Source organism: Emydura macquarii, unplaced genomic scaffold (assembly GCF_026122565.2).
Source record: "Emydura macquarii macquarii isolate MOO-44397 ecotype Brisbane River unplaced genomic scaffold, CSIRO-AGI_Emac_v2 contig_1644, whole genome shotgun sequence".
Taxonomy (NCBI): Eukaryota; Metazoa; Chordata; order Testudines; family Chelidae; genus Emydura; species Emydura macquarii.
In genome coordinates this window covers 13,689,455-13,704,458 of record NW_027131781.1, presented here as the reverse complement: position 1 = coordinate 13,704,458, position 15,004 = coordinate 13,689,455, and the positions used below count along the sequence as shown (strand labels likewise).

Genomic DNA, 15,004 nt, shown 5'->3' with positions numbered 1-15,004 from the left:
TTATGACTCAGAAATTGCTTAGAGGGGCTGATCTATTCAGCAGCATGGTGCCATTTTTAGAGTCTCTCTTCAGACCATAACCACATATTAATATCATCCCAAAAAGGTAACAAAGGTTGCTCTATGTAGCTCTGGCTTTGATCTTTTCCACCTTTCTCTCATTTTAAGAGACTCAAGGATCAAGTGGCACATTGACATGCTGTGATATGTCATCACAGAGCGACCTTGTGTGACTCTTCCAGTGGAATTTGCCACGCAGTTGGTTGTGGCTTTCCCTTTAAAAAGGTGGAGAAGTTGGCTCCAGTAAGAGTGAAAGGCTCTCAGTATTGGTTACCTGGACAGAGAATGGAAACAGTAACTGCCCAGGCTTCTCCATGCAGGACTGCAAACCTACCCTACCTCTGACTTGCAGCAACGGCTGTTATTCTAGTCCTGGATCGTAACCCAGATCAGCTGATGTCCCACAAGTCTGACTTGCCTCATCCCTTGCTATTCCAGTCCATGGCCCTCCCTCATGGAGACTGACAATCTTGCCATGTGGCTCATTAGATGTTTTAAGTGAACAAATATCCTTTCAGGCCAAGTCTAAGTATCCACTTAGCTGGGGTTTTTAACCTCCCCAGCCATTTCTCCCAAATGTCAGAAATGTGACACCTGGGGTTTTGAAGTGATGGCTGTGGATGGCTTTTGCGTTTATAGGTTGAGGGTCCTGCTCCTTGGGTTCAGGAACTCTTGTCTTTGGTTTGGTGCTATCCTGCTTCATCTGCTTTGAGCAAGTCTATGTCTCTCTGCGGGAGCCGCCTGGTTGTATGGAGGGAAAGGTGCAAAATTCAAATGCTGAGACCTGTTAGCAACATCAGGAGGAAGGGGCGAGAGCACCTGCTCCCCTACCTGTCTGCTCAATGCAGAAAGATTGGACACCACATATACCTTTCACACAAAGCTGGGGAAATGCAGGCAGAGCGTCAAAAACGTTACAAGATGGAAAGCTCTGCCAGGCCTTATCTGGTCTATGATGTCCTCACCCGTCTATTCCTTCACCAGCCAATGCAAGATTGTTCCCTCTTGTCCATTTGTCCAACCTAGCTTTACAAATCCCAAGTGATGCAGCCCCTAAGCTTTTTCCCTGGGAAACCATCAGAGGGATGGTTCAGGAGTTACTGAGCCAGGAACCAAGCAGAGGCAGGAAGTCTCAGGAATTCCAAGAATGAAGCTTCCAAAACAGAAGTCACATGCAGAGGAAGGAGCCCTGGAGACTCTGCAGCATTAGGAATGGGTCTGGGACAGTGTCAGAAATCTGTGCAGGAGCTGTAGAGGAGAGAAAGCAAGGCAGCTGGAACTTCGCCTTTAGGATGTCAGCATGGGAAGACATTGGGGAAGAACCAGTGTAGCAGGAAGTTGGAGAACCAACCCCCATGTGAATACAGTGAGATGCCCACCAAGACTAGGAAGTGGCATGAGATCCCAGCTCAGAAAGATTGAAGGACCTCTAACTTCCATCTTCACAGCGCGATTCCCTTCCGGGCTTTCCCTGCTGCCTTAGGCTCCTTCAGTTCCCCAGCATAAACTCAGATTGACTTTAACCTTAAATAAATGTAAAGCATTGGAAGAGAACAGGTTTGTGGTTTTAACTGGGTAGCAATCAAGTTTTGCTCTCGGTATTGGGACACCCTTTATACTCTGGCTTCTATGAAAGCCAATGCACAAAACCTAAATGATGTCCCTCAAGAATAAACCAGAAAGCCCTGGTAGTTTGCAAAGGAGGGGTAGACAAAGGTTACGCACGCCCCATGGCTCCTGCATTTGTGCTTCGTGCCTCCCTTTGCAAATGATCCCCTGGGGACGAACTGTCCCTTGCCCGATGAGTGTTCGTCCCTCTCCTGGTTGCAGCTCAAGCTAAGATAGGCACAATATTGCTGCTGTTTCAGCTTCTTCCCGCGGTGATCACAGCACCGTTGGCACTTCAGTTTTAGTGTTATCATTAAATGAAGTGATTGTCGCCAACACGTCTGGCGTCGTTTGATTAGCCCAGCTGTCAGTGCAAACAGCACGGTTCTGAGCTGCGCTTGGAAGGGGTGCGGTTTGGTGGGTGGGTCCTGGATCCAACTTGCGCTGCGGCCAGCTGAACGGCGTCAGCCTTGGACTAAGCTAAGAATGACCAAGTCTCATTTCACTTGTGACCCAAGCCACATGCAAACCCAGGTCTTCAGAAAGAAGTGAAAACTGGGTGCCTTCCCCACCCCCACCCCCCAAGTGAGCCATTACAGCGCACCTAGTTTATCTCCCTGTCTCTCTGCTCAGACACATTTGCACCATCCTAAAACATTCCCTGGCAAACTCAGTCTCTCTTCTAAACGGCTGCCAGAGGTGCTGCTATACCCCTCCGTTAGCTGGTAGGTGTGATACAGACAACAACAAGCAGCCTAAGGGCACCACCTAGTGAATAACTCTACAAACATGATCCTAAATGCCTCAGCTGGTAGAAATAAAACAGAAGACTGTGGAACTAAGGGCTGGGTATTCAGCAATGCAGGTGGTTTAATAGCTACCGATTGCACCTGCTCTGCTCATCTATCTTATCTATCTGTCATTATTAGTTATTTGTATTAGAGCGGTATTGAGAAGCCCCATCAGATTACAGAGGCCCCCCCCCGTGCCAGGCGCTGTACAAACACGTTAAGAGACAATTCTTGTCCTCATGAGTTTACAATGTAATTATATAAAAGACAGACGACAGGTGGGAGAAAGAATGTAGCGATTTATGGGTCAGAACCTTCCCTGGTGTAAATTGTCATAGTTCCATTGACTACAATGGATCATTTACACTTTGGAGGACCTGCCCCTAACCCTAAGGACAATAGACCAGATAGTGTCTATCAGACTGGGTTCTTATACTGGGCCCATCATTGTGTCTGCACTCCTCCTGCATCACGAAGGTCAAGAGGGGGGCCAGTGCAAAGGAGCAGAGAGGTTAATATTTTGATTTTCACAGCATCTTTCATTTTTTTTCAGAATGCTGTGTTGCAATGCAAGGACCACGCGCTCCACTAAGAACAATAATCAGATGTCTACCACACTTTGTAGCCAGAGACCTTAAAGCACTCCACAAAGCTGAGCAAGCAGCATTATCGCTCTCTACCTCTCCTTTTACAGATGGAGAAGCTGAGGTAGAAATTATTTGGGCCAAGGTTGTACAGTGTTTCAGTAGCAGAGCCGGGCACTGGAACTCAATCATCGGACCCCCAGCCTCAGCCCACAGCTGCCCAGTTCTCGAGCCGTGTTTATACTTCTTTCAAAACATGCACATGACAAGACGCTTTAGCCCTAAACACTAGACGGTCCGTTTACCAGGCATCAAGGATCTCTTGCCTTATTCCACATGGAGCCTAAGTTATGGATGTAGTTATACCAGAAGCTCTGAAGATCCATTAGATGGTTCCCTTGAAACTAATGCAATGGGTTCATTATCCATACTGGGCTTGTTTCTACACATATATCTAAGATGAGTGGCCACAGCGCATGTCCCCAGGGGGTGATCAAAACCCCTCTGATTCTTGAGCATTACTGTGGTTATTCTATATTGCAGAAAAAGGATCATTTCACTGCAAAGGGCAGCCCTCGCACTGTCAACCCTCTCCCCAGCTGTTTAAACGGTTGACCCATGCCATGCTTTCATGTCCTCTGCGACACAGGCGTGGCTGCAGGGTTTTCTGATTTTTAAAAATCATTTAGTAAACCAAAAAGAAACGCAGATCCATTTTATTAGTGCCACATGGTCTATTTTAAAGTGACCCCACATGGGGCTTTCACTCGGCCCGTAACGGGCTCATCACTGTGCACTTTCCTAGGAGTCTGTCCCGTAATCTCCAGGGCAGCTGTGCTTGGGAGCGCATCTGAACCGACAAGACACAGAAAAGCAAGAAGTCTCTTAAACGAAGCCAGCTCCTGTTGACTTGGCAAACCTGAAGAGCTCCAGGGCAGCCCTGGCGTCTTCCACAGAGGAGTGGCCCTCTCCACCAGTCTGTAAAACAAAAGAAGGGCCCCAAAAGTGAGGTGGTGCAAGTAAAACCAGACTGGAAAGGTCAAGGTATCCAGATGGACATTCAAAGCTTTACTGAGACAACCCAGCTGGGCATGTCTCTGCCTGAGGGATCACTGTGGCATCCAGGACACAACCAAGCACAGTATTAAACTGGGTTGGGAGGCGTCCTACCCTCTCTTCCCTTTGCACAGGTACCTGCCCCCTTCATGGGAATGACACACATGTAGACCTCATGGTGTCCAGCCGTTCCCCAAGGAGTGGAAAACTCGGGATCCTCAGGACTGGAAGGGTGGCTTATTCTGATCATGGGGTGGGGTAAATGAGAGAAGCCAACATTCCCTGCATGAACCCGGCACACCCTGAAACAACAACAGACAAGAGTCATTTTACTACAGGAAAATAGAGGGAGGGTGGAGTAATAGCTGGAAAGTCTCTCAGTAGGAGTCTGTGTGCCCTTTGATACACAGTGCAGGGTACAGCCTCCTCGCCCACTGGTCCCAGGCCCTGCTCTGCTCTCTTTGGAGCCATCAGCTACGCACTTATATTTTCCATGCTGGTTTCCAGGGAGGTTGGTCCTGACTGCACTGTATCATTTTTATACAGCTCCAGACAGAACCGTTTCCAGGCAGAGACGCCTGAGGGGAAGGTGTCAGGCAGGGACTGCAAACGGTGCTGGCTCTTAGCAAGCTCGTGATTGGAGCTCAGCACTCCAGAGTCTCCTCCACAAGCTGCAGTGAGCATAGAGACGGGCTCAGGGATTAGCCAGGCAGCCCGGTAATGACTGCTCTGCGGGCCCCAGAGGGCATCACTCATTCGACAGCCAGACCAAGTGACACTGTGATTATTGTATTACTGTGTTTATGAAGGTGCCAAGTGGGGCAGCGTTTGCTGCTGTTTCTGACAATAGCAGAAATCCAGGTGACAGGCAGGGCAGGTTTCCTTACAACTGTCCACACATTAGCTTGATGCTGCCCCCATGACAGGAAACACACATGCCTAATCGTTGCGACTCCTGGCCCTTATTCCAGGGCCCAGATGTCCCTAACTATACTGAACTCCTTCCCCCACGTTGAAAGCTCTTCTCCAGTGAGGTGCTGCCCAGACATTAATGAGGGGCTCTCTCCACAACCTTCTACCTCCCGCAGAGATGTGTGGGTAAAACATTCTCCTCCTACCCAGCTCCCTCAGTCCCTGCACTACACGCTCCAGCCCTGCACCTCTGCCCCACCCTGATTCCCATTCCCACTCCTTCCAGCAAGCTCCTCGAGGTGGCTGCCCTACCCAACAGCTGGTTTTCACAGCCACAGCAGGGGCAGGTGTGTTGTCCTGCTGCGTCGGGCAGTGGGGTGGTTGGTGACTGAGGCTCCCCTTGCTGATGGGGCAAGGGAGGGCCATAGGACTCGCAGTCCGTACACCTGCAGCTTGGCCCCTCTCCTCTCCTCTCCTCAGCTGCATCCGGGGTGCAGGGATTACGGGGTCCCGCAGGATACAGGCGGGGAGTTCCCCTTGCAGCACTCAGGGGCGCTGATGAGCAATGAGCAGAGCCGGCCGAGGCGTTTGGGGGCTGGTTAGAAACAATGTTTGGTTGCCTGCCTCCAAACAGAATCAGCTTCTGCCTAGGACAGTCACAGGCCCTCGCCAAGGGCCGGGCTGAGGATTGTGGGGTGTTTTCGAGGCAAAGGATTGTTAGATCCTTCTTCTCTGGCTTCCTGCTGCAGCGTGGCGTCTACCTGTCTGTTCCTTTCATTTGTAGCCAGTGGTTTGCATCAGTTTAACCTCTGCACAAGGAAAAAAGACTAGAGATCGTCTCTTTTAGGTTAAAACGGAGATTCTCCTTGACAGGGCCCAAAGGCAGCTCCATTAACAAGGGTCTCCTGCCCCAGCTAATCAGTGCTATTATTTCGCATGAAGATTGTCCAACACTGTCACTTACAGGGCCTGCAGACAGCAATGCCAAGCAATGATTTGCTTATCCAAATGGTGGCCATGACCTGCAGTGCAACCCCCAGACCCTGGCAGAGTGGGCTGCTATTTGGTCCAGTTCCCACTTATCCCCAGTGTGGTTCCGAAACCATCAAGGGCTGTGGCTTGGATATGCCCTGAGCTACCAAAAGCCCGTGAACTCTCTCTTTCTCCAGGCATTTTCTGCTCTGCCCATCATGGCAGCACCTGGGCATGGGTCTCCTCTGTCAGGCTGCACATGTGCTGATCGAGAAGAGGAGAGTTCAGCGTTGTAGCAAGACAGCCCCGGTCCAGCTCTCGCTTCATTTCTGCATTGAATGGAGAATTCTTCCGGTGCTGCTGACATTCGTCTCTTGGCACCCGGAGCTGAAAGGGGGAACTGGAGTGACTATGCTGGACACATCAGTTGTTTGGTTTGGGCTATTTAGGTTCTGCCTCTGTGATCCCACACCTGGGAGGTGCCAGGTGCTTCCAGTTCCCACTGACTTCAGCTCCTGACGTCCGAGGAGCAGAGGGCATTCACTGCCTCCCAGGATTGGGCGCTTTCTGAGAGGATCTTGCCCTTTTTTCTTATCCGCCGACAGTCACGATGTGTAAGTGGCTTGTTTTCATTAGGGAAAGGCTGTTGCTAGGCCACACCAACCCCTCTCATTGGTGAAAATGGTTCCTTGCAACCAATCAGTGGGTCTCTGCTGGAGTTCACACACACCAGCAGCTAAAGCGCTAAGCGACTGGCAGACGTGCCTATTCATTTTTAGCTCACACCTATTGCTCCTCCTGGCCAAGCAGGTTATTAAGGCTCCTGTGTTTTTAATTTTTAACCGACTGTAGGTTTTCTGACTTCAAATTTGCAGTCCCAACAGAAACAAGAAGAAGGATGTTCATGTGGTGAAGAGGCACAGGGCTGAAAGCCAGGACACCTGGGTTCTAGCTCTGACTCTGCCCTAGGCTCCCTGTGTGACCCTGTGCAAGACATTTAATCTGTGCCTCTTTTCCCCATCTATAAAGTGAGATAACAATCCTTTCTTCCTCCCACTCTTTGTCTGTCTTACTTATTTAGACAGTAAACTCTTCTGGGCAGGAATTGTCCTTCACTATGTATTTGTACAGCACCTAGCACAATGGAGCCTCTAGGGGCTACTGTAATAGAAATAGACAGCTCCCACTTCCAATCTCAGGGATCTGGGGTTACCGCACTTAGAGGTGTTCTTTGTCCATGCTTTTAAAACTAGAACTGTGACCAAAGAAAAGCAAATTGAGCATTGTGAAATACCTCAGATCCTCTCCTCACCACCCTCTACTGGAGACCCCATACAAATAAATCTTTGACCACTCCACAAGAGCTAGAAATCTGTTCACTTGGGTGCATCAGAAAATCTACGGCCCAACACTTCCATCAAAGCACCAGAAGAACCAGGGAATCAGAGACAACAGGTCGCTAGTGACAAATCCTGTGAGATGGGTTTCCCAGCTCAGAGTCAGCACTTGTCTCCCTCAGCTGCTGCTACTTATGTTTCAAGCCCTGAAGAATGACCTAGACACCTCGCAAAACAAGCAGAGACTTTCCCCCACCCTAGAGAGGGCTAGACATGCACAATGAGTGAGGGACACAGACAGACAGACAAAGGTAAAAGGGAAAGGAAGCATAAGGGAACAATAAAATCATGCAGTTCCTCAGGAAGCATAAGGGAACAATAAAATCATGCAGGGGTAATAACGGGGTACTGCATAGGAGCAGGGCTCTTGCAGAATTGGGGACGGAGACACATGGTTCCATTAACTTCCCCCCTATTCAAGCTCTGGTGGGAGAGGAAAGGCTGCCAGGAAGTACATAAGGTCAGGGGACCAAGCCATGAAAGGATTCAAATTGCAAGGTGCCCCTCTATGAAAAACTGCTTTTAACAGAATTAAAGAGGAAAAAAGCTTAATAAGAAAGATGTGAAAGCAGAGCTCAGCTGGAATTGTCACATGTGTTGCTCCGGGAAAGGCTGTTGCTAGACAGAAGTAAATGCCTGTGTGTCACCTCATCTTCTCTCATTGGTTAAAATTCACTCCAATGACAGGCTCCTCAGTTACCTGCTACTGCAGCTGATTGAAAAGTTAATTTGACGATTTAAAAAAAAAATAAGAACCTTAAGTTCTCATTGCTAGGATTCCGGACTCCTATTAGTCATTATTCAGGAGTATTTGGATGCAAACCACTTATTTATGAATCCTAAAAGTGATGTGAATTTTAGCGTGGATGAATATTCATCCAAATATTCATTAACCAGTCATCCTCTTGTTTAAAAGTGTTCAGTCATCCAATCAGGGAGCAGAAACACCACCATGTGACTTCGGTGATCCAACAATGCAGATAAGAGCTAGTTGAAGAAAAACAGTGATTCACTGAAACTTAAGTGAATATTCACAAACATTCTGAGAAACTCCAGATTAGCTCTTGAATGATTCACTAAACAGCAAAGGGACTGAATTTGTAACAGGTACTGTTCATAGCAAATACTGCAACCTGTCGTTCTCCTCCATCAGCCAGGACTGGCTCATTGGGAAACCATGCCCCTTTCACCAGCAACAACCCTCTCCAGCCATTAGCCCTAGCATGATTTTCTTCCTTACCTGGATGCTTTTCTTGAGGAGCTTTTCACAAAGGACCTTGAGGGAGACCCGCCTGGAGTTCCCCAGCCCACTTTTCTGTCTCAGCAACCAGTCCTTGGACGTGTCATAGACTCGATAGCGACACATGTTTTCTTTCAGTGCTTCAAAGTCATGGCGTAAATCATGGCCAACCACCAGCTTGCCTCTCAGGAGCTGTAAAATCTAGAAAAGGCAGCAGAGAAGCAACGCTCACACCATGCAAAAGCCTCAAGGGCCAAGAGAGGCGGCTCACAGTTGGGCCTTAGCTGCGTTGTTACAGTCAAACTTTCCCACAGGGCAGAGGATTGTTCAGAACTGGGGCTTTGGGCTTGCTACAGATGAGGGAGGGTGCAGCTTGCACGCATCTCTAAAAGACTCATGATTGCAGAAAGCCTCTGACATTTTCTGTTGGTCTCACACAGAAACACATCATGCATCAAAGCCATATTTTCAGAAGCACTCATCACCCACAGCAGGGGCCAGATTACCAAAAAGGGCACAGCTCTCAGCAGCACTGAAGGAGTGAAAACCTGGGCCCAGTTATGGGTATGGAGCCCTTTTGAAAATCTGTCCCTACTAGTGTATCTGTTATTGCCTATTCAAGACATATCACAATTGTAAATCTGAACATCACCTACGCTGAGGCATTTTAATGTGCAGCACTTTAGAAATGTTCTTTCAATTCCATTTCTTTTGTGTGCCGTATTTTGTCATTATTTCTGCATTACTTATTTTGCTTAATGTTTTCCCTTTCTTGTCTGTGTCTTATTTAAATGCAGCCTCAGTCAGAGGACCTACAAGTACAATATCCTTAAGACTTTGCCTTCCTCTATTCTCAATTTTGGCCGCCACACTACAGGGTGAAAATAATTTCTGTGATCAGAGTGGGTCTAGAGTCTTATTTTCATGTGGTCAGGACTTCAGGGTCAACCAGCATTAGGGACTGTCATTTTGTACTGGGTTTGTATAGAGCCTAGTGCAATGGGTTCCTTATCCATGACAAGGGCTCCTAGGTACAACTATAATACAAATAATTAATCCTCATCATCAACACGTAGGATAAGGATAACTAATCAGATCACAGGTTTGCTCTGTGAGGGAGGATCTCTAGTTGTGATAAAAAATACCTTGGATGCATTAACCATTGAAAATCAGAATCTTTCCATGCAAAATATCAACGCCTTAGTGACAAAGTCATTGCCAGCGGATGGCAGTTTGGTAACCCACATGCACTGAGTCTGGTGGTGTCCGCATCTATCCTCGCTCCGCAGTGCCAGACCAGGGTGGGCAAAGACTGGAATGTAGGGAGAGAATTGGCAACCGAAGAAGGCTGAGCTGGCCACAGGCAGCTTGCCAAGCCTGGGGTTATCAGTCCCTCATCCGCAAAGACAGCACATTCAGCTCCAGATTAGTTTAATGGGGACATTTTCTTTCACGTGCTCCCTGTCCCTTTGCTCCATTTACCAATTTTTTATTCTCTTTTGAGCAGGATCCCATTTTAACTGAACTCCTGGAACTAGCCACCTTGCTGGCAGTGAGTCTAGACAGGTGAATAAGCCACAAGCCACTGCAACCAGGACTATTGTCTCATCAGCTTTTCGACAGCAGCGTGTGGCAGCCAGCATCAAATCCTGTCGAGGTAGTTACCGTAGAAGAGGGATAAACATGTCCCCAAACTGGTCAGTCAGCCTCATCACCCACCAGTGGGGCCCACCCTTTTATATACGTCAACTAGAAAACTATATCTGGTGGGTGCTCATTGACACATGCACTGGATGATGCTGTATCTAGAGTCCTGCTACGGTGCCAGTTCAGGGGAATGCCATTCTCTGCCCCAACAAGAGGCCAAGTGTTCCATTGGGAACAAGAGACTGGATTGGGATTCCTCTTACCTGTTCCCGGGCCACCGTGAAAGGTGTGGCCCCTTCCATGTCCGACGGGCGAACTCCGCTCACAGAGGTCCTGAAAGCTGTTATAGTGCCTTCTGGTCGGATGAATCGGTCATAGACCACATTGCCATAGTAATCTACGATGCTGCAACGGGCCAATCCGTTTTCAGTTCTGAATGGTCCCAGGCCCACCATCTCACAGTCCAGGGCCACGATGCCAGAAGGCTCCACCATCTTCAGACTGCTTTAAAGATTACACAAGTTAACCTGCACAGTAAACTACACGGACTGGGTATGGGTGTGTATGTTTACGGAGGGCGAGCGAGCAAGCGAGCGCTTCAATCCCTTAGAAAATGTACAAGGCATCGGAGGCGCTCCTTGTAAAAACAAAGCGATGGTTCCTGATCCCTCTAGAATCACAGGGACAGCAAAAGTCATCATGTCATTGGGCCAAAAAGACTCACCCCATTGGAAACACCAGCATTTTCAGACACTATATTCAGCTATATTTCAGCTCCCCACTATATAACTCTTTTTCAGCAGCATGGTAACTATCTGCAGGGGAATCTTCTTCTCTGGGGTCACCTGAAATTCACACTGTTCCCCGCCCCCGACACATACCTGTTACCAGATTTGCCCTTCACCTTGGGGTATGCTCATTTATTAGGATTACCTTCCTAGAAGGGGGGTGTGATTCTAGGGGTGAGATCCTAGGGGTGTGATTCTACTAATGTACTGCTTGTGTTACCTGTGTGTTTATAGGGCTACAAGCCCACTCCCAATGGAGCTGTCTTGCAGGACCTAAGGTTTTCAGGGCTGGGTTCCTCCAGCACCTGATTCAAATAAACCCCCCACAGATACATACACACATTTCAGATTGACAGTGCATCTCAATGGACCGGGCTATCAGCACTGTCAGCTGACCCCTTATATGTCCCTGAACTCGGCAGGCTGGGTGACACCACACTGTCAGTGGCCACCCTTATATGCCCCTGTGCAACGCACCAGAATAGAGCAGGCTGGGTCCAAACAGCACCTTTTTGGCTACTCCCCTTAATTGCCCCTTGGACTCAATCAGGCTGGGTCAAACAGCACTTGAGCTACACCCTCATTTGCCCCTGAACCCCATAGGCTAGGCAGAGTAGCACTTCCTGGCTGTCCCCTTCATATGCCCCTTTACACCACAATTGTTCTAGCAGTAACCCCCTTGATGAGCAAACCCCATAGGATTTTTGGGCACTCCAGGGATCGTTGGCTTAGATAAAAGAAGCGTTGCTACAGAGCAAGATAGGAACCAACAACACAAAAGAGCACATGCATTTTGGAGAGAGAAAGGGAGAAAGAAAGTGGCAACCAGCTTGATTATAACAGTTATTTTATTGCTAGGTATATAAAACTTATGATACTAATAGTAATACCATACGAGGATAGAAAAACAATCAAACACTTACAGTACTACACAATTACAGTTGGGGGTATTGGAGAAAGCTAGCCCAGGTTTGATTACAAAAGTAGAAAGTTATACCTGGACTAAGGGGGGGGGGGGAGAGAGAGACAAGTGGTGTTGGGGGAAGAAGGCGGTGAAGGGTTGATCTCACCACTCCATGCAGTTCAGAGGTTCCCAGGAACAGGCTTGTCAGTTCAGGGTCTGGAGGGCTTTGAGTCTGGCAGAGCCCCCAACACAATCAGTCAGGAAGAGAAGACAGGTTACAGTGGAACTGATTCAGAGTTTGGATCCAAGCATCAGAACAGAGGTTTGAGCTTTGATAGGGGATTTGTAGATGCCAGGTTTGTTTATGGATAAACAATGTCTGGACAAAAGGAGCTGATCATTCCTGGAAGGGCATCTTTTCTTGAGAGAGGGCTCACAATGCAACCAGGTTTCAGTGTTTTGCATACCAATAACTAGAATGGTCTGATAACTGCGGAGCTGGGTGTGCACAGGTGTGAGTTCAGTTACAGCGAGAGCAGAGATTTCCCAACATACAGTGCTTCTCTGATTCAGCAATCCCAGAGTTCAGTGCGTGTTCCATCTTCCATGTAGATGAGGCTTCCGTTCTCCATTCATGTGCTAACTGAGATGCTTATGAGGCATGGGGAGTTGTCTCACCCTTGATGGGAGGGTTTCAGTTGTGTCTCCTGCCTTTTCATATTGAAATGCCTTTGGTTTCTGGTTCAAGCATGGGCTGGTGGGGGGGTAATTCAGGTGAGCCAGAGAGAGAGAGAGTTGGGGTTTTGCGCCCTGGTTCCCCAAGAACACCTTGCAGCACATTCCCTGACCCCCTGGAGGAGATCCTCTGGAGCTGCTCATTTAAATGCATGTTTGCAGAGTTCATGAGAGAGAAGGCGATAGAGGGAATATCTGAAGGAGAGCTCTGGGTGGGTAGTTCCAAAGCTTGCCTCTCTCACCAACAACCTTGTCTCATAAGAGACATCACCTCCCCCCACCTGGTCTCTCGAACATCCTGGCACCGACATGGCTACACTGCCACGGCCAACGCATCATTCCCAGTTTGTAACACTGCATCATCCCACCCCAGCCTGTAGAAGGCACCTGAACTTTTCAGGGGAGCAGAGACTCCTTTGCTAGTGGGCCCTTGGCAGGAGAGAGCATAGGTTGAACGCAGGGGAAGGGGGGCATGCTAAGGCAGCCCTCTGCCACAGGGAGTGAGGAACCTTGGCACGATGGGAATGCTACGGGGTTTGAGAGAGAGAGAGGCTGCACGGTATCATCGCCCATCTAGCAGGCCTCGCTGCCGGCTGGTTGCTCATCTGGCTGAGTGCCAGACCCCAGGCACTAGAGGGGCATGGCCCAGTGAGGTCTGCCCGTGGGAGAAGCCTCCTTGCTAACAGGGCTAGCCCCAGGTCACACGCAGAGCTCAGCACCTCTGCCCGGATGAGCAAGAGCATCCTTGAGTCGTGATTTACAAAATGCAGAGCCCAGATTCACCCACCAAGTGTGGGGCCAAATTAAGCATCTGGCGATGGAGCCCTTTACAAGCCATTGGAATGGCTGCTGAGAGGATAATCCACTGTGGTTCATTGACAAAGAATGGCTTTAAATGAATGGCAGGTTTTTATAATCAAACCCTTGGGCCACCCAGGGGCTGCTGACTCACACTGCCCACTCCTCAGCCCTACCATGCAGTGATACAGCCCTCCACTGCTTTCTCTTGTGGACAGTTCTTGAACAGCCTCCTTCCCCTCTGCTGTCCCAGAGTTGAGCACAGTGTCCCATGGCCTCTTAGAGCAGCTGGAGGTTTTGGGCACGGCTTAGTTCTAATCAATACTTGCTTAGCATTTTTAGGGTAAGCAAAGCTTCTCCTTAAAGGGTTAAATATATACAATGTGGATAGGAACAAATGCGAAAAGGCCCCACCTGATCATCTAAGTCTCTGTGAGAATCAGTGTAGCCACAATCTCCCAGGAAACACAGGTTTCAATCAGCTAAAGTAGACACACTTGTTTCGAGTTGATTTCTTCCTGCTCCAGTACTCTCCTGCAGTGCAACAGACAGTGTTTTTACCAGAGCAAAGATCACACAGGTTAGAAATGCGAACAGCCTGTTAGCTGATCTTATCTATACCCCAGCAAGGGCCAGGGTCATAGGCAGTTCCCCAAGGCATTGCTGAGTGCAGACAACAACCTTGAGAGTCGAGCATTAAAAAGACCAGCAGATAGTTTCTTGAGCCTTGTACAGAAGGGGAGACACAACCTGCCCCAAGGAGTTTATAACCCAGCCTAGGGCCGGACTTGTTTACACTACAATACTGAAAGGTTGCTGATTGCAGTGTTGCCAGCTCTCTCGCTAATTGGTGCTTAAAGCTCGAGCTCCTGGAAGCAAGTGAACATGTGGAAATCTCAGCTTTCCCTTCTGGCCTTCATGGCTGTGGAGAAAGGCTTGAAAATGAGACCCAAGCACAGCCTGATGGCTCAACCCTGAAGGCAAACAAAACTAACCCCAAATGTATTATTAAAAAAAAAAAATGTTTGTAACAATTTTAAGCCAATCCCCTGATTGTGGAGCCTGCTTCCTGCTTTTTGACTTGGAGAGGCTGGCAGTACGACTGAGGCGTTAATATGCTCTTGCTCAGTCCAACATGGAGGCTAATTATCTCAAGGTGAAGCACCTCATGCTGGCACCTTTTATCTGTGTCTATTTAATTATGGAAGCACAGCTGCAAACCTCATTGCAGAGCTTCATAGGGTGTTGGACATGAGTCTAAATCTCTCTTCCCCCTCATCCCCCAGCCCCAATTGAAACGCTGCTGTTTGCAGATGACTTAAGGACTCTGAAATTTCCCCTAGAATCTCTCTCTTCCAGCCCTGGTCTAATTATGCTCAGGTGGAGCCAAGAGCAAGTTGCTAGGGAGACCACGTGCTCCCCAAGGTGTCAGCTGGCTACCTGCCTGTGCTCCCTTCTGCAGCAGCTTACCTCTGCTCAGTAATCTCTCTCTCTTGCACACATTGACCCTGC

At 48.7% G+C, this 15,004-nt stretch overlaps 1 protein-coding gene across 2 annotated transcripts; it reads right to left on the bottom strand.

Moving 5' to 3' along the window:
- Positions 1 to 3,744: 3,744 nt before the first annotated feature.
- On the bottom strand, positions 3,745 to 14,147 carry ISG20 (interferon stimulated exonuclease gene 20). 2 transcript variants are annotated; one of them, XM_067555667.1, is made up of 4 exons: positions 13,907 to 14,147; positions 10,531 to 10,771; positions 8,621 to 8,821; positions 3,745 to 4,021 (listed from the first exon to the last, which is right to left on the bottom strand). In XM_067555667.1, the coding sequence occupies exons 1-4, from the start codon at positions 13,912 to 13,914 to the stop codon at positions 3,929 to 3,931; spliced, it is 543 nt and encodes a 180-aa protein (XP_067411768.1). In that variant the 5' UTR covers positions 13,915 to 14,147; the 3' UTR covers positions 3,745 to 3,928. The 2 variants fall into 2 exon arrangements, with proteins under 2 accessions (XP_067411768.1, XP_067411769.1); XM_067555668.1 differs by having other exon boundaries at positions 10,531 to 10,768; positions 13,907 to 14,145.
- Positions 14,148 to 15,004: the final 857 nt, after the last annotated feature.

Bases quoted from the DNA above. Each gene is read 5' to 3' on its own strand.
- ISG20 (XM_067555667.1), bottom strand. The intron at 8,822-10,530 runs GTAAGAGGAATC...TGCCTTTTCTAG, and splicing joins TCACGGTGGCCCGGGAACAG to ATTTTACAGCTCCTGAGAGG. The intron at 4,022-8,620 runs GTAAGGAAGAAA...TTTGTTTTACAG, and splicing joins TCCTCAAGAAAAGCATCCAG to ACTGGTGGAGAGGGCCACTC.